The sequence below is a fragment of the Microplitis mediator genome, chromosome 2 (assembly GCF_029852145.1).
Source record: "Microplitis mediator isolate UGA2020A chromosome 2, iyMicMedi2.1, whole genome shotgun sequence".
NCBI lineage: Eukaryota > Metazoa > Arthropoda > Insecta > Hymenoptera > Braconidae > Microplitis > Microplitis mediator.
In genome coordinates, this window is record NC_079970.1 from 18,009,566 (window position 1) to 18,032,798 (window position 23,233).

The 23,233-nt window shown below is 30.1% G+C and overlaps 1 protein-coding gene and 1 long non-coding RNA gene across 15 annotated transcripts in view; one reads left to right on the top strand and one right to left on the bottom strand.

The window, feature by feature from the left end:
- Positions 1–23,233, top strand: part of LOC130663699 (uncharacterized) — a 104,693-nt gene that overhangs the window by 79,469 nt on the left and 1,991 nt on the right. For 2 of the 4 annotated variants that reach the window (XR_008989237.1, XR_008989234.1), the window contains exons 1-4: positions 15,420–16,168; positions 17,537–17,723; positions 17,835–18,280; positions 21,247–21,910. This is a non-coding gene — a long non-coding RNA (uncharacterized LOC130663699). Of the gene's footprint in view, positions 1–15,419; positions 16,169–17,536; positions 17,724–17,834; positions 18,281–21,246; positions 21,911–23,233 lie in introns of those variants that run through there. The other 2 variants (XR_008989236.1, XR_008989235.1) reach the window with 2 other exon arrangements.
- The window catches only part of LOC130663694 (ryanodine receptor), an 89,696-nt gene that overhangs the window by 56,009 nt on the left and 10,454 nt on the right, over positions 1–23,233 (bottom strand). For 5 of the 11 annotated variants that reach the window (XM_057463105.1, XM_057463100.1, XM_057463099.1 and 2 more), the window contains exons 4-20: positions 20,551–20,655; positions 18,173–18,271; positions 17,584–17,598; positions 16,255–16,332; positions 16,096–16,171; positions 15,866–15,978; positions 14,544–14,743; positions 12,804–12,986; positions 12,108–12,279; positions 11,812–11,981; positions 11,595–11,719; positions 11,159–11,529; positions 9,542–9,873; positions 8,299–9,407; positions 6,752–6,960; positions 4,727–4,826; positions 2,494–2,692 (exon numbers count right to left, since the gene is read on the bottom strand). In XM_057463105.1, coding sequence (XP_057319088.1) covers positions 2,494–2,692; positions 4,727–4,826; positions 6,752–6,960; positions 8,299–9,407; positions 9,542–9,873; positions 11,159–11,529; positions 11,595–11,719; positions 11,812–11,981; positions 12,108–12,279; positions 12,804–12,986; positions 14,544–14,743; positions 15,866–15,978; positions 16,096–16,171; positions 16,255–16,332; positions 17,584–17,598; positions 18,173–18,271; positions 20,551–20,655 — 3,656 coding nt within the window. Of the gene's footprint in view, positions 1–2,493; positions 2,693–4,726; positions 4,827–6,416; positions 6,517–6,751; positions 6,961–8,298; positions 9,408–9,541; positions 9,874–11,158; positions 11,530–11,594; positions 11,720–11,811; positions 11,982–12,107; positions 12,280–12,803; positions 12,987–14,543; positions 14,744–15,865; positions 15,979–16,095; positions 16,172–16,254; positions 16,333–17,583; positions 17,599–18,172; positions 18,272–20,550; positions 20,656–23,233 lie in introns of all 11 variants that reach the window. The other 6 variants (XM_057463107.1, XM_057463106.1, XM_057463104.1 and 3 more) reach the window with 3 other exon arrangements.

Below are 23,233 nucleotides of genomic sequence, written 5' to 3' on the forward strand. Positions count from 1 at the left end.
TCATTATTTGTATAAATGTAAGGAGTTCGATAAATTAAATCTATCTAAACGATGGGATATCGTGGAACAACATCACCTTTGTAAAAATTGTCTGAACAAATACCACTCCACGTGTCCATCCACGGGTCGCTGTAAATATTGTCAAAGATTCCACCATACAAAATTACATTCTGAAAGAACTACGGCGGATAAATCTTAATTCAACGGCGAACCCGTCTCTGGCGGCGATCATCAAAAAAAGAAGGATCCTCCCAATTTAACTTGACGGAATACATTGAAATTCGACCAATCAAACAAAAGCCTGGTCGCAACTAAATAATCTATCAATATTAAATTGATCAGAAATTGAATATAATATATTTAACACACTGAATTGTCTCTGTACAATTAAACTAAAATATTCACATCTCTTAAGAAAATATCATTTTTCTTACGTTCTTAAACAATTCAATCGTACAATCTATCCGATCGATAGGTGAACTAATTCTATAATCTAAATCTGTAACCGACGTCGCGACAACCAAGAGACATCAATGTATGTACGACTTCTAGTCGTACGAGCACTCCGTCTTGACTCCCATCACCACGTGGTGGGCGAAGTCTGCTCTAATTCCCTGGAGGCGCAATGCTCCACCTCAGAAGATCCTAAGTCGACCCACTGGAACAGACTATGGTCCAGTGCCCTGCAGTCCACCTTGCAGGGACATACGCGGCTGGCTCATTATTTAAATGAGGCCAGTTTAGCTTATGTGGCGCCATCTCTGAGGGGGAAAACATAACATCTCATATTCGTCCATTATCCGAGCGACTGAGTGTGGTTTCGCTCCACTGTTGCAGATATTACGATGCCGATAAGTCCTAGAGATTTCTTAGGCGTTGTGCAGTTACGGCGTCAGCCGTAACTTAAGGAACCAGAGGATTTTTAGAGGGAAAGCAGTCACTCTTGGTTGACGCGTTATGAGAGACGGTTTGCTGTCAATAATATTACGTTAAATATTGTGATTCCTGAGTATTGAAAGCTTTGTAATAAATTAGTTAACAACGTTGTTTAGAAATTATATAAATAAAAACTTTTTGTCACGTTATAAACTAAATCTTCGTGTTATTTTATTTGTTGTAAATTACATCTTGATTATTGCCGTGCGTTAAGTTAAGTGTACATTCTGAACGAGCGGGCAACAATCAACGTCGCGGTACCGGGATTTTGGGTTACAGACTTGTCCTTCTGCAACGAAAGGTAGGTCCTGTTTTATTTCAACTGCTCAATCTAATTTACCTTATATGTCCTGGTGAAGTCAGCTTGACAAAGTAGGTAAAATTGTATTGTAGAAATTAAGCGATCCTACACATTATATGACGCTACGTAGAAAATAGCGTGTATAGAAATCGGTTTTGATCGGTCGGGTACCTGTCCTCGTGGCTATCCACCTCGAGGAAGAGGTTCACCGTTTTACTATCATCTACCTTATCCTATCTTAATTATCATTTATTTAATTTATTTTGATAACTGATTTAATTTTTAGGTAAATTTAAATTTAAAATACTAAAAAGCAATAACAAACAAAAAAAAAAACAGATTTCTACGCCAAGATATTGTGAATGTTACCATCCGAGTCAAAAAACAGATTCTAGTTCAATCCTCAAACGCCTCAATTCTTCTGATGTTTTATTTGCCACCCAGAAAGTAACTCTATTTTAGGACTCAAAGTCCTCAATGATAACTGAGGTCTAAATGCGAATAATTTATCGATTTTTAATTATAAGTAAGACCTCAAAATCCTCAACGAATGCAAAGTTATATTCGGACTTAGAAAAATTTTAGATAGCAAAAGGGAGGGGAAAGAAGACGTCGAATGAGACTTTTAAGTTTCAAATGCGAATAAAATTATTCCTTAATGTTTTGAGTATTTTGAGGCTCTAATTCAGATGATGTTATTCCAGTTTAGTCCTCAAAGTGTTAAAATAGGTCGTAACTTCCACTTTGAGGACTAAACTGGGATAACTTTCTATACTGTTGTCACTCTTAAAATTCCAAATTGATCCTCAAAAACCTCATTGATAACTTTGAGACATGAATCCGAATTTGTTTTTTGACTCGAGCATTCATGTATGGTCAAATCATCTATACTTTTAACATTATAGATCGGTTTCAATTCTTATTTTTGATCTGGCTAGTTATTTTCTTTACTTACTAACTAATTAACAAATCACGTGCATCAATTGAAAAATCCCTGATTAAAAAAAGCGATTTAAAACGATTCGAAATAAAAAAAATTAAATACTTTTTAATGCTTTTGAATACCTTGAATACTTTTGAATCCCTCTTCTTATGGGCATTTAACATTGCAAATCATTTTAAATCGCTTTTTTAAATCAGGGATGCTACAGGAATTTTCATCCCAGAACCGAACCTTTTATTTACCCCTCCATTAATGTGCGGTATTTTGAGTACACTCTGTACACTTTAAAAAAATTGATTTATAAAACACTTACACACAAAAAGGTTCATATCCTTCTTGAAGACCACACGTTGTAAAGTATCTCAAAGTATTAACATCCTGCCCAAATGTTAATTTAGCTTTTTGTCCAACACCAAGTGTAAAAGCCGGTACAAAAGAGTCACCTTGAACGTCTGCAAATGATGTTTCACCACCCAGTGCATCCATAAGAAGTTCTCCATTCAATGAGAAGCCTATTACAGTAAAAAATTAAATTAATATCACTTACAATTAATAGTTTAATTATTCACTAAATGAATTATTAAAGACTTAACTTTTTCTACAGTACGTATTTAATACTATATCTAAATATTTAAATAAAAAAGTTAAGTCTTTAGCTAACTGAGGTATTAAAAACCAAAATAGCAGAGCTATTACTCAATAGAATATTGAGAACAAGAAAATATTGTAACAAATAAAAATAATTGGGAACAAGCATTACTACGTCAGCATATTTTATAAATATTTACAGTTTGTTTTGATGAACAATCGGATTAATATTAAATTTCATGCATTGATTATTGAGGAAGTCAAAAATATAACTATTAATTTTAATTTGTAAATAAAAAAAATATAAATATAAATAAATAACGATATAGTTAATTACATTTTTTATTTTCATATTAATTAATTAATAGATAATATTAGATGAAAATGACCAATGTTTTATATATTAATGATGATTTAATCTACTTTTTTTTTTTTTTTTTATATACAGTAAAAAAATTTTGGGTCCACTCATCACTGATTAATATTGAACAGTGTAAAGGCCAAGTAGAATACTGGATATCAAAATAAAAAAGCTGTTAGATAGCAAGTAAAAATGATTTATTAATTTATTTATTAACAAATAATTATGAATATCATATTTAATTAAAGCATGCGCAGTATTAGAGATTTTAAGCGTTAACTATTTACATTTTGCTTCTATTTATTTAAAAAAAAAAATTAATTTAGCGGTGAAAAAATAGATATCCAGTAATCTCACACTACACTCATGAATATATAAATTTATTTATAAATAAATAATAGACATATAGATTGGGGTTGTTGTTTAAAATTAAATTTACTCAGACGCCCCATAAGAAGCTTTTTTTTAGTGAAAAAATAAGTGGGGAATTTGGTTTTTTCTTTTTAAGTAAAAAAAAAAAACGTGCCTCAGGACGATCTAAGTTCATTTTTCGATACAATCGCAGTTTTTTTAAATAACTCATGAAATATGCAGATTAAAGGAAAAAATCATAGGAACAATTTTGTAGGAAATTAAATTCTTGACAGAAAAGGTCATGATCATTTATTTATAAAATGTGCATTTTTTATGATACTTTGAAAAAACTTTTTTAGATCTCAATTGAGCATTTGAAGGATTACGAATGTTAAAAATAACGTTGTTTCTTAAATATAGACAATTTCGTAACTCGTAACATATCAATCATTAATGCTTGATATAGTTGTTATATAACTTAGAAAAATATTATTTTTAACATTTGTAATCCTTAAAACGCTCAATTCATCAGATCTAAAAAAAGTTATTTTAAAATATCTTTATAAATGCACATTTTATAAAAAAAAATAGTCATGACCTTTTTTATAAAGAATTTAATTTCCTACAAAATTGTTCATTCGATTTTTCCTTTAATCTGCATAATTCATGAGATATTTAAAAAAAAACCACGATTGTATCGAAAAATGGACTTTGATCGTCCTGAGGCACGTGTTCTTTTTACTTAAAAATAAAAACCGAATCCTTCACTTCTTTCTTCACTAAAAAGAAGCTTTTTATGGTGCGTCTGAGAAAATTTAATTTTTAACGACCACCCTAATATATATACAGGATGTCCTAAAATGAAAGGGTAAATAGAAGGTGTGATTTTGAAACGAAAAGTCTTATAGGGTTTTTCAATCAGACGCACAGATAATTAATTATGAATTAAACAAAGCAACCAATCAGAAGCGCGCTTCAGCAGAAAAAGTAGAGTGGGAGGCAACCTATGCCTTCCCCTCACTAATACGCTTTTCTGGTTGGTTAATTTCTTTAATTAGTAATTAATTACATGTGCGTCGGATTGAAAAACACTAGAAGACTTTTCGTCTCAGAATCGCATCCTCTATCTGCCTCTTCATTTATGTGCAGTACTTTTGGGACACCCTGCATATATATCCATATATATTTATAAGTGTAGCTTGTAATGGCAGCTGAAGCGTTGGTTTTAAAGACTCCGTCTTACTAATTGTTCGGTCAATAAGATCCAGGAATACACCAACAACATCTCCAACTTGCCATTGTTTGCCAAACGTTTCAGCGTTGCCCGAGAATACTTTTTCCTCCTTTAAAATAAAAATTTACAAACAATTCAAGGACCGATGTATTAACATTTATGCCTTGATTTATATTCTCATAAATTATTTATTTACTATTAGTAATTATACTCATTGTCGTTAAATAATCATATCAAAAATAATTTTTTTACAGTCGTTTTTAAATTATGTATTAAGTCTTATGTAAAATGTCTTGATATTTAATGAAATCTTATAATTTCGTTGTTTTATAAGACAGGATGCAAAGAAAACAACCCAATTCAACAAAAAAATGTGGTGATGAACATAAAAAGCAAAATATACAGTGATGATAACCCGGAAAAAAATGTTTTAGATTTACGTGGATCATATTGATTTACGTATATTAACTAATTAGACACAAAAAGTTAACATACGTAGATCGAATTAGATGTATGCGGATCTAAAAGAAAATGGAACAAATCATATCTTTACGGAGAGAAAATTCTGGTAATCGCGTACGTTTATGAAATATCAACCCATAACGTTATGGTAATGATTACTTGAAATTATGAGCTATACACCCATAATTTCTGGGAAAAGTTTCCATAACTATGGGTACAATTCCTATAATTTTGGCAATAGTTTCTATATTGTATGGTAATGATTACCATGCTCATGGGAATAGTTCCTATAATCACATAGGAATAAATCCTATGTTATATCGTGACGGTTACTAGGTGCGTATGGGAATAAACCCTATCCCTGGCGGATTTGAATCACGGTGAAAACACCGTGGAAGTGTAAACACCGTGGATCCACGGTGGCTTTGTGCCATTTCATCACCGTGGTTCCACGGTGTAACCGATTTTCTGGGTACACCGTGGAACCACGGTGGGAACACCTTGTAATCTCAGTGGTAAAATGGAACAAACCCACCGTGATTCTAAACCGCCAGGGTATACAGGATGATAACCGTTCTCATAATATTATGTCAACCGTTCCTATTATATTATGGTAATCGTTACTATATATTATAGTAATAATTACAATAGTATATGGTAACGGGTACTAGAATATTATGGTAATCATTGCCATATATTATAGTAATGATCAATACGATACACGGTAATTATACTATTACGGTATCCATTACCGTATATTATAGTAATGATCACCATACTATATGGCAATCATACTATCATGGCGTCCGTTACTATATATTACGGTAATTATACGCATATTATATGGTAACGCGTACTAGAATATTATGGTAATGATTACCACAATTATAGTAATGATTACTATAATGACATAGGAACTATTACCATAATCTCATAGGAACTATTTCCGTATCATATAGGAATGAAAACTATATATGGATTATATATAGTTTTCATATAATATTTCAAAAAAGTCGGTTATCATATGTTATAGGAATCATTCCCATAATATATTTAATTGTTACCATAAATTTCTCTCCGTGTGCGCAGATCTAATTCAATTTTTTCCAGGAAAATGAACATAAACATTTTTTATTAAAATAATAAATTAATAAAAAGAAAACAATGACGCTAGTTTATAAATAGGGAATCGTCTATTAGGATTTTTTTCTTTGTTGGGTTTAGTAGGGACTCTTACTGATCGTTCTGTCCGTGATGTCAATGAAACAGCCAACTACGTCACCCACTTGGTATTTGTAACCAAAAGAATCGCCGCTACCGCCGTGTATTTTGGTCACCTGATATTTACGACCATCAAACTTATTATCATCATCATCTAATTTATTCATAATATACTTTTTTTAAATCCTAGGGACTTTACTTATCCTTAAACTTTTTTATATGAATTAAAAAATAATTATTTTTTTCTTTTGCTGATTAAATTATTCATAGTGTGAAATTATGAGTAAAATGAATTTATATCTACGTTATAACAAAAAAAGATATTTGCTGTTTATTTTGATAATGACATACGTTGTACCCATCAAATGCCCATGTGTGGTCGTCACTTCCAAGCATATTTCCTGGCATGCAGTCGGCTTTTGCCCATCCGACTCGCATTGGTCCTGCGGTTAATACTTCGAATTCAAAATACCATTTCCCACTGGTTACTGCGTAATGTTTTTCTACTCTGTACGTTCTGAAGCACAATTGACGTAGTCTACTTGCTTCTAACAATAATGCTAAAAGAATTATTTATTATTATTATCTAATATTCAGTAATTCAAAAATTAGACATCATTTTTCATCTTAAAGATGTAACATTTTGTAATTCTTTAAATAATTTTGATATTTTAATATTAAAAATTTTATTCGTCAATACTATTGACTAATTCTTAACTGTCTAATTGACTACAGTCAAAGATCAGTATAAACAACCGTCAGCGGTTGTGAGAAACAAATTTTTGGAAAAATTTAAGGCTTAAACTCCTCCTCCACTACAGTTAACGAGCGGCCTGAAATTTGAGTGTCCGAAAAATGAGGGGAGTTTCAAAGTCAAAAAGATCGAGAAAAATATTTATGACTTGAGTTGACTGTATTATTCGGATTTTATTTTGCGTTTAGAGTTTTTGTTTGAGAGGAAAACCTGAACAAAGATGACTGACAACCCGTCTCAAAAAAAAAAATCAAGAAAAATTTACTGTATGAACATCTAGGAAAAATCCCTTCTGTAAATGTAACATAATAGTATATTACACATCAAGAAAGAAAAGTAGGACATTCCAACCCGAGTGTATAGTCGTCTACTCGAGCCAAAGGCGAAGGTTACAAATACGCGGATTGGAACGTCCGACCTTCTTTTATGGTATGTATATTATTTTTCACCAGATATGTACCTAAAGTTTCAATTTTTGTCTCTATTTGCGAGAAAAATGGGACATGCGCTAATTTTTGTTTACTCATAAGAGAAAATTACAACTTTTTTTCCTCTAAACGGGGCAGGAATTTAAACTTTCGATGCAAAAATCATTATAATTTTATCTCTGTACATTATTGTTTTTATTCAGTGCCCATATTTGTTATGATTTAAACTCAAATTATAGTTTTCAAAATTAATCATATTAAAAAATTCTCTTTAAATCTTATAAAAACACTTCTGATTAACTCTTATTCAATTTCTATTAGAACAAATGAAAATTTAACCCCTGACAAGCACACATCTAAACGGTATACCTCTTTAGGCATTAAAGGTAAAAAGTACCCAACATATTTTATTTTCAAATATCTTGGTCCCTAAAAAAGTTAGAGAATTTTTTTTTTTAAATTAAAGCTCAAAAAATTCTCTATAATATAGATACAATATTATTTGTATCTATTTATCTATCTATATTTAACAAAAGAGCCCTTTGTTAAATATACACAAAGAATTATAACGAAATAAAATTTTGGGGTGGGTACTTCATACCCAGTGTGCTTGTCAGGGGTTAATTATTTTCATAAACTGAATCAAAATTTTTCAACCGAGTAATAATTCTTAATGTATCTTTTAATTTTAATGAATTTATATAAATTATCTTTACCTTCATGCTGTTCACCAGTCGGTGGATCTAACATATATCCATAAACTAAAAGCGTTCTAACAGTTTCACTAGCAGTATCTCTATTAGCTTTTTTAATAGCTTCATCAACTTTAGGATAAGGCACTAAATGTGGACTACGTCTCATTTCCGAGTCTTCATTAAGCCCGTAAGTCCATCCCTGACTAATTCTCTCTTTGGCCCACAAATTGTGGGTGTTTTCTGCCAATTGATCAACTAACTCTTCCATTTTCGGTGTCAATGTAATAGCACTTAAATCCAGTGGTGCAGGTTTATAACCGCTGCTCTGCAGAAACGGTTCGTTCGGTAGCCTCAGTGTTTTAATACGTTGTTCAGGTTTGTCCACAGTGATGTAATAACCAAGAGCTAGAATAGTTTTCAGTGTCTGTACAGCCAATTGTGTGTCGTAACGTTTTTCAGCAGCCGGTAGTTTTTCAAATTGTACAATGCACGGATGTATTTTTCTCATGTCATCGCGTTGTTCACCGAAAATCCAGCCTGCTTCAATTTTATTCATCGCCCACATCTCGTGAATATTTTCAGCCAGCTTGTCACGTATTTGTTCAACATAAGCCGGCAAATTAATCATACTCGTATCCACAGGCGCTGGTACAAATGCCGTGTCATCCTCAACTGACCATGGCCCAGCCAAAACAACTTTATTCATATTACCAAAGTAATAACACGGGTCCAGTGATAGTATTTGCTGGGGTAACAAACTTTCAACGAGCGGTGAAAATTCATCTGGTGGTTGGAATTTCATTCTGCCTTGATCACCACCCAGCAAAAAACGACATGATAATTTTGACGAGCAACTTATTACAGGAAAAAACATTCCATCTAAATTGAAATTTCTAAATGATCCAGATATATTTGATCCATTGAATGTAAATGTTATAACAGGAACAGTTAGATCTAGCGCACATCCAACAACGTCACCTTTTCTGATATACGGTTCAGTTGCATTGTTTAGTACTGGTGTCTTTCTACCTCCGGTCCACAGAAATGCACCGTCAAATCCAAATGAATATAAATCATCCCCGACGCCATTCCCACCCCATTTCTCACCGCCCCCAGGATATGGAACGTATCTACAATGGAATAAATCAATATTATCATCTGAATGCATTTGAATAATTTTTTTTTTTTATATTTCTATGCATTCATGCAAAAAAACTAAAACATTGAATGCATTTAAAATGAAATAAACACGTTATTTATTTACCCGGATGTGTTGGCCCATCCGATCCTCAAGTGCGGCATCATGTGCGTTGTCTGCTCAATATGATCAACTGTAACTTCGAAATACCATTTTTGGTAAACTGCTGAACCTTCAACACGACCGACAAAAATATTTGGCCGTACACTTGCTACATGATCGACTAATTGGGTTTGCAGAAGTAAATTTTTACCAGGAAGTAAAAAATCACATATATTATTCTGTGACGATCTTACTGCTACGCCATTACCGACACAGAGTGAGCAGAGAACGTCAAGAACTTTTGGATCACGTCCGTGTTTTTCCAAAAGAGATATAATAACTTTTATGTGCTCGTCCTGCGAAACAAAATGGTTTAATATAAAGTTAAAAATTTAAATTTACATACACTGCAAAAAAATTTTGAACTCGGTGTAATATAAATGACTCGGTGTAAAAATTTTGGTGTGAAAATTTCCCCAAATATCGTGTTAAATTTAGGCGGTACCGCCACGGAAAAAACTAATCACTACTAATGAGAAACACTCATGCTTTAGTTTTTTCGCGCACTAATGTTTTAGTGGCATCAGTGCGTTTAGTGTCATTAATTTGAATTTCACAGTAGATTAGTACCGAATATTCGGATTACTATAATGAATACTATTGAAACCTGGTCAGCACTTATCACTTCCAGTAGTATTACAAAATTCACTAATCAGACTACTAATGATCACTAATAAAACGGTATTCAACACTAATCATTTCCAATAGTGCTGCAAGACTCAGTATTTGGAGTACTAATGATTACAAATACAACACTAATCACTTCCAACAATGTTGCAAGATTGATTAGCCAGAGTATCAACGAACACTAATAGAACATTATTCAAAACTAACCAATTCCAATAGTGTTGCAAGATCCATTAGTACTCCGACTAATGAACACTAATACAACACTATTATCATTAATCACTTTCATTAGTGTTGTAAGATGAATTAAGGTTCCCTCACTATTGTTCTTAATAACAGTAATTGCGCCGAAGCCTCGCTATAAGACTATCGCCGTTTTGCGTTTTATTTATGTATTCGGTTCAACTCTACTCTATTATACAGTGAATCTATTTTATGTATAATTTTAAATAAACAGAATTTTGTCGTTCTTTTCCCTTAATTAATTATTTGGAACTACGAAATTGCAAGTATTCTTTATGAAAATAAATTACTTAAGATCCAATCTATATATATGTACATTTTATGTCGATTTTAGTCGTACTGCTCGTTAGTCTCATAGCGAGGTTTCAGCGCAAAATTTTCATTGAATTGTTGGTGGGGAAAGCGTTCCGAGCAAGTTTTAACAAATTGAGAGAAAGAGTCTTATAACGAGGTCCGGCTGTAATATAGTTATTGATTAAGTAATTAAAAATGTTCAATAATCATTTGTTGCTCATTAGTTAAAATTATAGTAACACGGAATGGTGTAAAAAAAAAGTATATTACACCGTGTTAAAATTACACGGATGAATAATTTTCACCGAGGATTTTTTACACCGTTATTTCACACTACACGGCTGTGTAAAATTCTCGAGGGCCATTTTTACACCAAAATTTTTCACAGTGTAATCGAATAAAAAACCATTTAATTACCCTCATCATATTTAGCGCTTCCGGTGAGTCGATTAGAACACAATGGAGTACATCAAGCATTCCAGTACCTTCACTAGATGCTTGTGACCCCAAACGACTAAACAACCAGTTCAAACGATTGCTATTAGCGAACTGAGCACAATTTGTATGATTTCCTTTTATTATTGCTGCTAATAATTGATACAAATATCCCGATATCTGATCCCATGCCTGTCCACTTTCGTCACCAAATAAAGCGACCAAAAATCCCTGAGATGTTATGACATTTATTTTGTCAATAGCTTCCAATATCAAATTTAAAATTCCTTCCTCTTGGAATAAATCCTGTCGATTTCGTAGAGCGCGAAATCTATTTTGTTTTTCCTCATGCTCTGTAATCAAACATTATTATTATGATCCCTTATTATCACTCATCACATTTAAAAAAAATAAATACCCATATCATCTTCAGGCTGAGCGAAATAATTAATCAAATCCTCTAAACACATGACCATTTCATTAAGATTGACATTTTGAAAAAACATTGAAGCCCTTCTGTCAACCTGTAACGTTTCTAGGCCTCTAAAAAAATATTAAATAAATAAACTTATAATAAATATTATTATCACAAGAATGAAAAAATACATTATTTATAAATAAACATAAATATTTACGTGATAAATTGAGTAAAAAGGCTACTGCATTTACGAATGACCCTCGCCGTACGCGATTCTTCTTCTTGAGACCTTGAGAAGTCTAAACCGTCGTCCATCTTACCTTCCTCATGTAAAACTGCTTGCTTTTCTTCCACTTTACCCACACCTTTCTTCTTAGTCTCGTAAGACTGGGGGAAATAAAATGACGTTAAAATTAAACTGACCTTTTTTTTTTATAAAAAGCTCAATCAATGTCTAAATATGACTGAATATGATGGAATCGTATCCTAAAAGAAATATATATATTTTTTTACCTTATAAGAAACCCAAAGACATGTTGTAGCATGCTGCATGATAACTGTTGAATCACCATATTTAATTATTGGCAAACCAATGACCTCAAGATCCTTATCCTCGAGGACTATTTTTTGATCGTCCTTCTCCTGACGTAGCCAGAAGGTCGAAGTTTCAATTGTACCTTCATTTCTATAAATACATTTTTATATAAATTCAATTTTTATAACTTATTATATACATATACTTTTATTGTCTATTGATTTTATACTTTATTATTGCGTATTATATTTAATTCCACGTGTTTAAACTTTAAACTATTATTATTATATTTTATCCTGTATTGAGGATTTCGTGACTTATGAACTTTATAACTATTTTTAAAATCATGTCCTTTAAAAAATCGGCAATGAATTCAAAATTTATTTTTAGTCAGAATTCAATCTGTCACTCGAACATTAGAACTTGAGTTTTAATGTTTTAATAATTTTATATTTTATATGAACAATTTTATATACAAAATTATATATAAATCACTTTAATAACGACAATAATTTTCACTTCGCGGATTTTTTAAATTAAAAAAATAAATAAAATTTTTTCTTGAAGTAAAGTTTACTCTGAGGAGACAAATAAATAAAAAATTACCTGATCCGTATAAAATGTGCAGTTATTCTGAATGTTTTAAAAAATATATTGATAAATAATATTTTTACCTATCGACTAGGTAGAGTTCGTTATTCTCTTTAACACCAAGATAACGTCCTGTTGTTAGATGTCTTATTCGCATTGGATGTAACCAATTGATAAAACCACCGGCCCATTTGGTACGTGCTAATTCTAAACGCCATAGCGATCGTGCTTGACTCATAACACTACCTCCTTCGTAAATAACAAGGCTATAAAAAAAAGATAATTTAATATATGAAATTAATGTTTTTGTTTTAAAATGGTTACACTGTAAAAAATTTTTGATGTGAAAATTGTTCCCGAGGTCTTTTTCACCGAGAACACGGTGTCCTAGCTGTGAAAGTCCGGTGTGAGTGTTATCTTGCACACCTTTCGATGTTGTTAGCTCAAAACTCATGCATTATCCGATCATATGATCTGTAGTTAAAAATAATTCAATAACTGTTTTTACTATTAAAATTAATTAATTTAACTTTAATTTCTGAAATTATCAAAAAAGTATGATCAATAACTGAACCAATAAAAAATGTTATGTCAAGTATTTTCAATTGGAAAAATAACTCATTATGAGTAACATTGTATTCATTAATCAAATGTGTTCACAGAGAGAAATTTATGGTAACCAGTTTTTTTTTTAAATGTTGATTATAGGAACAGCACCCATATATATTATAGTTATTATTACTATAATATTATAGTAATCGTTACCATAATATTATAGTAACGTTTACCATAGTATAATGGGAATGATTACCATAATATTATGGTAATCATTACAATAATTCCTTTACATGCGATATGGGAACTGTTACCATAATGATGGGAATTGTTCCCATACTAATGAGAACTTTTCCCAGAAAGTATGGGCCTATGTCCCATAATTCCAAGTAATCATTAGCATAACAATATGGGATGATATTTCGTAAACATACTAGGAACAGTTACTATAAATTTTTGTCAGTGTTCGTGTGCGAATAGTTTGAACTTACGAATTATTCGTATCGAATTGAATCAAACTATCTGGTTTGAAATTCGAACTTTCTAATCGAATTATTCGTAAACTCTCGAATCATTCGAAAATTTACGAATAATTTGAAAATTTTATTTTGAACGACTCAAAATTGTAATATTTTTTCCAATAATTCAAATTCTTGTCAGAGGTAAATAGAGCTAAGACGCGAATCTACGAAAAAATTATTTTTAGTTACATTAAAAATTAAGCTCTGCATTAATTAAAAATTAAACATTTGAAAGCTAATCCGAATTTTCTCGACTTGAATCGAGTAATTCAAAAAATTACAAATAATTCGAAAATTTTCGAATATGACTATTCGCACACCCCCAATATTCATATATCTTTTTCATTAATATTTGTACGATCTTATAAAGTATTTTATGGTTCGAAGTCGATAAATTAACGGTTCTATTAACAATAAATTTTGTTTAATACGATATTAATTAAAAGTAAAAACTTAGAATAAAAATTCCTATATATAATAGCATTTTATATTGTTATCTCACCCAAATGAGAACTTATTTTTATTATTTTGTTTTTCATTGTGTCTATCCAAGTAACATTTACACCGTTGGTGGTGTGATCATTATAATTTACCCGGCCAAAAATTTAACACCGTGCATCGGGTAACTCACATCGGTGGTGTTGGAAATTTTCACACCAAACCGCGGACTTTTACAGTGTAGAATTTTTTTACAGTGTAATTTTGTTTTATTGGTGATAGAAAAATAATGTAAGTAAAAATAAATACTTTTGACCAGGTGAAGTACTCCAAGTAGATGGAATTGTCAAGCATTCATCACCTCCGTGAAAAAATCTAAGAACGTCACCACCGAATACGTAACCAACGTATTTCATTCTACTGATTCCAGTTCCGTAGGGTTGAACTGACCAATGTGTCACGTGAAATGATGCATTTACCACTGATAAATTATTTTCTTTTGTTGTATGCTAAAAAAAAAAAATCAAATTTAATAAAAAGATTCAATTTTAGATAGTTTCAAACTTTTCTTACAGAAAATTGAATATTGACTAAAAATTCAAGTTATCTCTTTCAATCTGATTTTAAAGACCTTTTTATTTTATTTAACGGATATCGATATTTTGAGGTATTAAAACCTATTTTTAACTATTGGGGTAATATTAGATGCATGGATATATGTAAATAATTACTTCGTTAATGACATCTCCCGAGCTAAGCGAATTGCCCGAGATAATTGGTTTGTGTGGTAATCGAAAGTTTTGATTAAGATCTTTCATTTATTTTAATTTTAAATTGATAAGTTAAATATATCCAGTTTTTCTCGATAACTTTAAATTTATCATTCTATTATGATCCTGAAGTTAGTAGACAATTAAAATTTTTTGATTTTTTTTTTTCAACGAATCAACTACAAAAACATAAAAACTAAAAATATGCACATGTAGAAAATTAAAAAAACTACAGGTGCAATTTTTTAAAATTTGTTTTTTTTTAAATTTACCGCCTAAAAGAAAATTCAAAAATTATTAGACATCGGCTGGCTTCAGTATCATCATTCTATTTTCTAAAATGAATACATAATTTTTCAGAATTATTTTTCATTTATTTTAAGTCAAAGTAAATTAATGTCCCCATAACTTTTCACTAAATTTAATCAAAATTAACAAAAGTTATGGAAGTTTTTACTTTTTTTTCTCATAATTTTCTTTTATGACTCAAAATTTAAATTTATGATAAAAACTTAAACTAGATTTAAAAAACATATTTAAATAATATCTCTATAAAAATATTGATTAGTTTTTTGTCTACAGACACTGAGGTCCTATAGACCCCTGGTGACTATTATGTTTCGTGCCGGAAGTGTCAATTAGTTTTCAATAAATAAATAAACTGGAAGTCCTGATAAATGTTTATACGATTCATAAAAATTAGTCGATTCGTTTAAAAAGTATCATAAATGTAAAATTTAAAAAAGTTATTACTTTAACATGTTTTAACAATAAAATTTCATTATTAATATTCAGTAATTTTTATCACTTAAATGACTAATTAAATCGCTCGCATTAAAACTACCAATGAAAATAACTCACCAAATATCTTTCAGTAGCAACGGAAACAAGAATAAGGTCGTCACCAACACGAACTTTTTCACCCTCGGATCTTTGTTTTGATGCTGGATGTACTGTCCACCAACAAGCCTCTCCTGTTTAACAGAAGTACAAAATAATTAAGAGGATTGCGGCTCTAAGTCATTTGTTTAATGCTGAGGAATCTCTTAATTCTGTATAGATTACAGAGACTAATTAAGTAGCTAACTTACCTTGAGAGTGCTCTTGTAGACCAACATCAAACGACAATTTGTCATTGGATGAACTTGTTGACAGACAGGCGAGGTACTGTAATTTTTTTAATTATTTTATTTTTACTTTTACTTACGCAAAAAAAATTAACTATGTTTTATAATTTAGTATATAAATACCATGTCACTGTTTTGATGCCTGAGTAAAATTGCATTTCCGTAAAGTAATGTACGATGTCCTGATCCTGTACCTTTACCCTAAAAAAATATTTTTATTTTAAAAAAAAATTATTCGTTAATTATTAATTAATGAGAATAATTAAATAAGCATATATTGACATTAAATATATAAAAATTTTCGATCGTAAAGCACTCCCTAATGCTTCGCATTATGAGTCGTGCAAAAATAAGTTCTAATTAAAATGAATAAATGAATAAAAATCTAATGAAAAAAATTTCATATCTTTTTTTCTCATGAGCTTCTGAATAAAGTAGAGGAGGGTTCAAAATAAATCCGTTCAGAAAAAATTACCTTGAAAATTTTCTCACAATCTCTACCTCTTTTTAATTTAATGCGCGATATTATTTCGAGATCCGAATAGATCAACGAAGATTGAGATCCGCTAAGAAAAATAAATCTGCAATTTTTTTTTTATAAGGCCTCAAAATTTCTTTCAAAATCAAAAGTTATAACTTTTACACGGCATCCAAAATGACTGTAAGCCTGCTATTCATCACTTAAATTAAAAACGTGATTCAGTATTCAAAGCAGAAGTATGATTTTATCTTCAATATAGCTTCTAACTTGGCAACAATTTGTCACAATAGAACTCTTCAGCCATTCAATTGAAAGAGACGAGATCAATGAACAAGTGTCCTATCAAAGAATTAATCAAAAAATATTTCTGGTTTTATAAATATTCAACTAAAAACTTTTACTAATAAGTAAAAAAAACCATAGAACAAAGTAATGCTCAAATTATTTTAGAGAAGTTGTTATTTAATTATTAAAATAAAATTTTCTAAGTAGTCGTAGACTTTTAAATCATTCGTATAAAATTTCAAGTGGCTCAAATTGCCTCATACTGTACATTTTGCTAACAAAACTCATACAGTTTTTAGAAAAAATTCTTAGTGAGCCTATTCAGTCCTTAAATTTTATTTATGAAATATTCTAGGGGGCTCATTTTGACCCCCACCCCCTCCTCTACCATAAATATTTATAATATAAAAAATTTTCTGATGTCAACTAGTACTACATGATAAATAATACTCTATAAATAATAATAAATAATAGTTTCTATTTGATATAAAAATTTTATAATCAAAATTGAAAGCTGCGAATAGTAAGTATAGATTTTTGAATGCATTACAAACAAGAAATTAATGAAGCATTCGTGTATAAATGTATAGCAAAGTAATGTTACATTTTATTAATAGTACAATAGATTTCGTTAATTAGGAAATTAAGAGAAACTACAGTTCACGTGCTAATGATTAAATACTTACAAGGGTGTCTTGTTGCTGGAAATGAAAAAACACAAATCGGAATGAATTACATACAAATGGAACAATTGAGTTATTTTAAAAAAAATATATAAGGATGAATGCAATTTCTTTGCTCGGTATTTTCAACATAAAAAAAAAAGGTATTTATTTAATTTTTTTAGTGTAATTAAGTGGCAATGTACGAGGATTGTTTTTATTTTTTTAAATAAATAGTTTATAGGTCACTTTGACATAATTTTTTGTTATTTCAGGGATCACATTGACACATGCGATTGTTTAAAGGTGGATACAACACGCTGATGCATTTTTCAGAATTTGTAATTCCTTTTGTTTACATGTATTAATACACTTACGTATTTTGTATTATTTTTTATTATTCGAACAAAAATATGGTGCATTAAATTATGTCGAACACCACGTAGTTTATTTTTATAAGCAATATTTAAATTATGTGATGTCTCGAAAGCTTCGAGATAAATAAAATTAATAACATGTATATGGGGGTTAAATATTTTTGACTGCGGTAATTAGACTTTAATTTTTTTTTTTTTTTTTTGGTATTAAAAAGTAGTTTTGTTAGTTACGTTACCGTCTCTGAACCAGCTGCTGTGACTAATTCTTGTAAAGCTCGTACGGAGAGAGCTTGTTCTATTACAAAGACACATTGCGAAAGATCTGGTGGTACATTCTGAAATCAGTAAGTAATTCATATTTATTCAAATTTATCATTATCGTAAATTTAAGTTCTTTCTCTTTATAAAGAAAATTTAAATAATCAAAATTGCACACCTAAAATATTGTTCTTATAATATATGTATAATAATAAAAAAAATTTTTTTTTGTATTTTTGCTCTCACTCTTCAAAAAGTATATGGGAAAAAAAAAATTTACCAAGATTGAGATAAAAAACTTAAAGTTAAGAGATAATGCGGAAATTACAAAATTTTCAGAGCTTTTGATATTCTTGAGCGACATAAAAATTAAAAAATGGTAAATTTAATTCATGAAAAATATATAGTTATACAATCTAAACTTTCATGAATTAAATTCACCATTTTTTTCTATAAAGGTATTTAGGTATCCGGTCATTAAATGGAGCTCGGTCAATATTTGGCACTGACCTTAATAACATTTGCCGTGTCAAGAAAAAGAAATTAAAATAAGATAAATTGTATTTATTTATACTTTTGAAAAATGAAAAATTTTTGAACAATCGCTTAATCTTCAGCTTTTGAATTCAAACTTAGTGAGCATTTTTTTTACCATACGGTGACTGAGCCTGTATTTGAACACTTCAGCAGTGAATGAACGGTCGTATTTTTCAATATTTTATGTACCTGAGGATCGAAACGTTTTTCGCTCAACGAAATCGAAAAAAATTTATGTAATTTGACTTTAAAGGCGACTTAAAGGATAGTTAGGGGTGGCCTACAATTTTCGGCTGCCGTGTGAAACTTTTCAGAAATCAAGATCCAGTAGATTTTTTACTTTTCATTTCCGTTCCGAGACAAACGTTCCGATCTTCAGGTACATATTGTAGTATATAAGGACACAGCAAAATTAGAATCGGAGTTCTTCAAGTTGTCAATCAAACAGTAATGAAATATTTTCTTTATGTAATTGTAATTAATATCTAAATGATGTAGGTAAAAATTAAAGAATGTTCATTTACTGGTCGTTTTCATTCACTAGACTAATTACTCTATAAATTTTTTGGTAATGCGCGTTTTCATCCCCCGACGAAACATCCCCGACAAAATATCCCCGACGAAATATCCTACGGACAAAATATCCCCCGACAAAATATCTCCGGACATAATATCTGCGACAAAATATTTTTCGATATAATTATCACAATTTTCCTGAAAAACTAGCACTCTAAATAGGTAGTTATTATTTATTTATAAATTCCCACAATTTTTCTGAAAAACAAGCACCCAAATTAGTTGTGAACAGTACAAATAAAACATTTAAATAAAATAGAGAAATTTTGCTGATAGGATATTTTGTCGGGGATATTATCTCCAGAGATGTTTTGTCGGGGGATATTTTGTCCGTAGGATATTTTATCGAGGATATTTTGTCGGGGATATTTTGTCGGGGGATGAAAACGCGCAGAATCAAATTTTTTCAAGGGTGAGAGTGAAAATAAAAAAATCAAATTATTTTTCGAACAGCCCTAGTATATATGTTATATACATGTAGATTTTGTTTTGAGATATATATATAGGAGAGAGCCGGGTAAAACGGACCATCCGAAAAATGCAATAAAAAAAATTTTTCTTTTCTTCAAAATAATTTAAAATCATAATTTATTATTCATTTTCTCGAATTACACGAATTTTAATTACAAGAGCACATTGAGTTTTTATAACTCACTATAAACTTGAATGTAATCAACCATTCCTTTATGAATACTAAAAACTTTTATTACTGAGGCACGTGAGATTGCTTAATAAACCCAACGAATATTAGGATAAAGCATAACAACTAATAGAATCAAATTTTCTCACCTCCAGTTATTTGTTAATTGTAACTGAACGATAAAGGTGTCAATAATGATTTTCTATAAAATGTTACACTGATGTAATATATAAAGTTATTACAAAGAGAAATTGGGTCAGTTAATTGGATATTTCAGATTTTATTGAGTTTCCGTTACAAACTTGCAAACAAATCGATCGACAATACCGTAATTGAAAAATCAATTTTATTTTTTTTAAAATGAACACTCAAGTTTTAATGAATACTTAAATAAATAATCTTGAACGTGCATCAAACTTGTTAAAATAAATTTTCTTCATAGTAATTTTTTTTTAAAATACTTTTAGTGTACTTGTTATATTAATTATGGATTCGATGTAAAATGAGTTTATCAGTAAAAGTTTTTACACGAGTACCGAGAACAGAACGCTTTATATTCAAGGTGTGCAAAATTGTTGTATGATTAAATGAATAAATAATTACCTTGTCTGCAATATTTTCTAGAAAACAATGTCGATTACCAAATCCTTCAGCTGCAAGACAAACTCTTTCTCCTGTAGCTGTACAGGATAAACATACCATATCCTCCTACAAAATAAATATTTTATAATTAGAATTCATTTACTTTTGTTCCAATAATAAATATCAATTTACTTTATTTTCTTTTATTTTATAGTAAAAGTTATCATCTAGCTATAGTAAAATTGTTAAGAGAGTGAAATAGGTGATTTTCAAATGAACCGTTTTCATAGATAAAGACCCAAATCATTAAATAGAATATTCCATTCGATGCGTAAATTTATTATTTATCGAATGAAATGCTTTTCGTTGGGAAATTTCAGTTTATATCTGAGAACGGCTTATTTGAAATTTCCATTTACTAATGTAAGTGCAACAAGAGCCTTTTCGTGTGTTCACATGTGTGTGAGAAAGAGAATAGATGCACGCAAAAAAATGAATTATAAAAATTAATAATTGATAACCAAAAATTCAGAATGTGGTCACAATTTAATATCGTTTCAAACAGTAATTTCGTAGTTTTATAGAATAAATTAGGTATAATAATATTAATTTCAATATTGGAATTTAAAGTTTATATGTAAATAAATCATGTTACAAGTAATAGAAATTACTGTTTAATAGATAAAAAAATAAAATTATAATAATTTAACGTTTCAGCATCAACATTCGCTGTTTGGAACATTAAAGTTTATGTAAAAAAGTAAAAGAACATTAAGTATGATAAATAAAATTTTCAATGTCGAGCAATGGATTTTATATACAACGTTATATAATTATTACTTTCTTGAAATTGTCAAAAAGTATATCTTAAGCGCGTCAGTTTTTATAGTTTGAAACAATAAAATTTTACTTATGTTTGTGGGCTTCCAATGTATGTGGAAGAATTAACCTAAAGTATTACTGATGCGACTATATCTACATGGCAAGATGACGTATTTTATCATTTCAAACAATAAAATTTAAAGACCAAAAGTGACTATTTTTTTTTCATATCAATATATTTTAGAGAATCACTCTTATACTTGTTCGCTTTCAATAGCTAATATGCGCCATGGCAAAATCTACAATTATTGATGATAATCAGAAATTATCTTTTATTATCTTAACTAATTATAACTATTATCAACATCATAATTCTTAATAACCTGATGGTATCAAATACCATCAGCCCAAATAATAATTACTATTTAAGCTGACACTTCTCTACATGTAATTTTTTCTTTGTTTAACTGTGTATGTAATGAATTTCACTTAATACTTGAATGATTGCTATTTTGATGACCATAGCCCCTAGTAACACGTGTTCGAGCAAAATTCAGGAGTAAGTATCTTGAGCGAGACCCCTAGTTGCTAATGTCTTTTTCTACGTATGAGTTTTTCGCAAGATCGAGTATCAAGAAACCTATGTCAAGATTTGTGTATGTCTTGCTAATGGTATCATTAAGAATATTAAAGATATCTTGAACACGGTGCAATAATAAAGTGTCTGACACATTTCATGCACCAGTAATTCACAGTAGGTACTTACGCATAGTTTGCTCAAGATCTGCTCAAGGTACAATGTCAATTTTGAGCCTTGAACAGATCTTGAGCAAACCATGTGCAACTATTTTCAACTATAGTCTTCCTCCAGAATTGAGTTATAATCTGGCACGAATTTCTTATGTAAAGCTTGCACTAGGCTTGCAATTTAAATCTGGTCACAAGTATTTGCAGGAAGACACATACATAGAAAAAGACACTAGCACCTATCGATCTTGAGAGCAGACTTGCTCAAGAATTGAAAAAGATTGTTATATGTTATACTATTACACGGAAAGAAAATTATGGGAAGTTTTGCTATGCATTATGGGAATGGTTCCCATAATGGTATGGGAATAGTTCCTATACTACTATAGGGATGGTACCCATATTGGGATAGGAACTATTCCTATAATATTATGGGAACTATTCCCATAATGTTATGGGAACCATCCCTATAATATCATAAATTTTTTTTTTCGCACAATAGTGTAGAAATTTCCCAAAATTTGAATTTTCTTGAATGTTTTGTGCTGACAAAAAATTCTTGTTAAAAATTTTAATGTTTTTTTGCCAAATACGATTTTTTTTTCAATGTTTGAATTTTTGTTTTTATGTTTAATAATATTTCTATGTATTGTAGAAGTGATTATTACACTTCTTTAAATTAATTTTTTCATGATAATATGGGAACCATTCCCATAATATTATAGGAATGGTTCCTATAATAGTATGGGAACTATTCCCATAATATTATGGGAACCATTCCCATAATATTATAGGAATGGTTCCTATAATATTATGGGAATGGTTCCCATAATATTATGGGAATGATTCCTATAATGGTATACGAACCATTCCAATTGCATTATGGGAATCATTCCCATAATATAATGGGAATAGTTCCCATACTATTATAGGAACCATTCCCATAATATTATGGGAATGGTTCCTATAATTTATGGGAATAGTTCCTATAAATTATAGGAACCATCCCCACAAATTATAGGAATGATTCCCATAATATTATAGAAAGTATTCCTATAAATTATAGGAACTATTCCTATAATTATAGGAACCATTCCTATAGTGTTATGGGTATCATTCCCATAATTATAGGAAC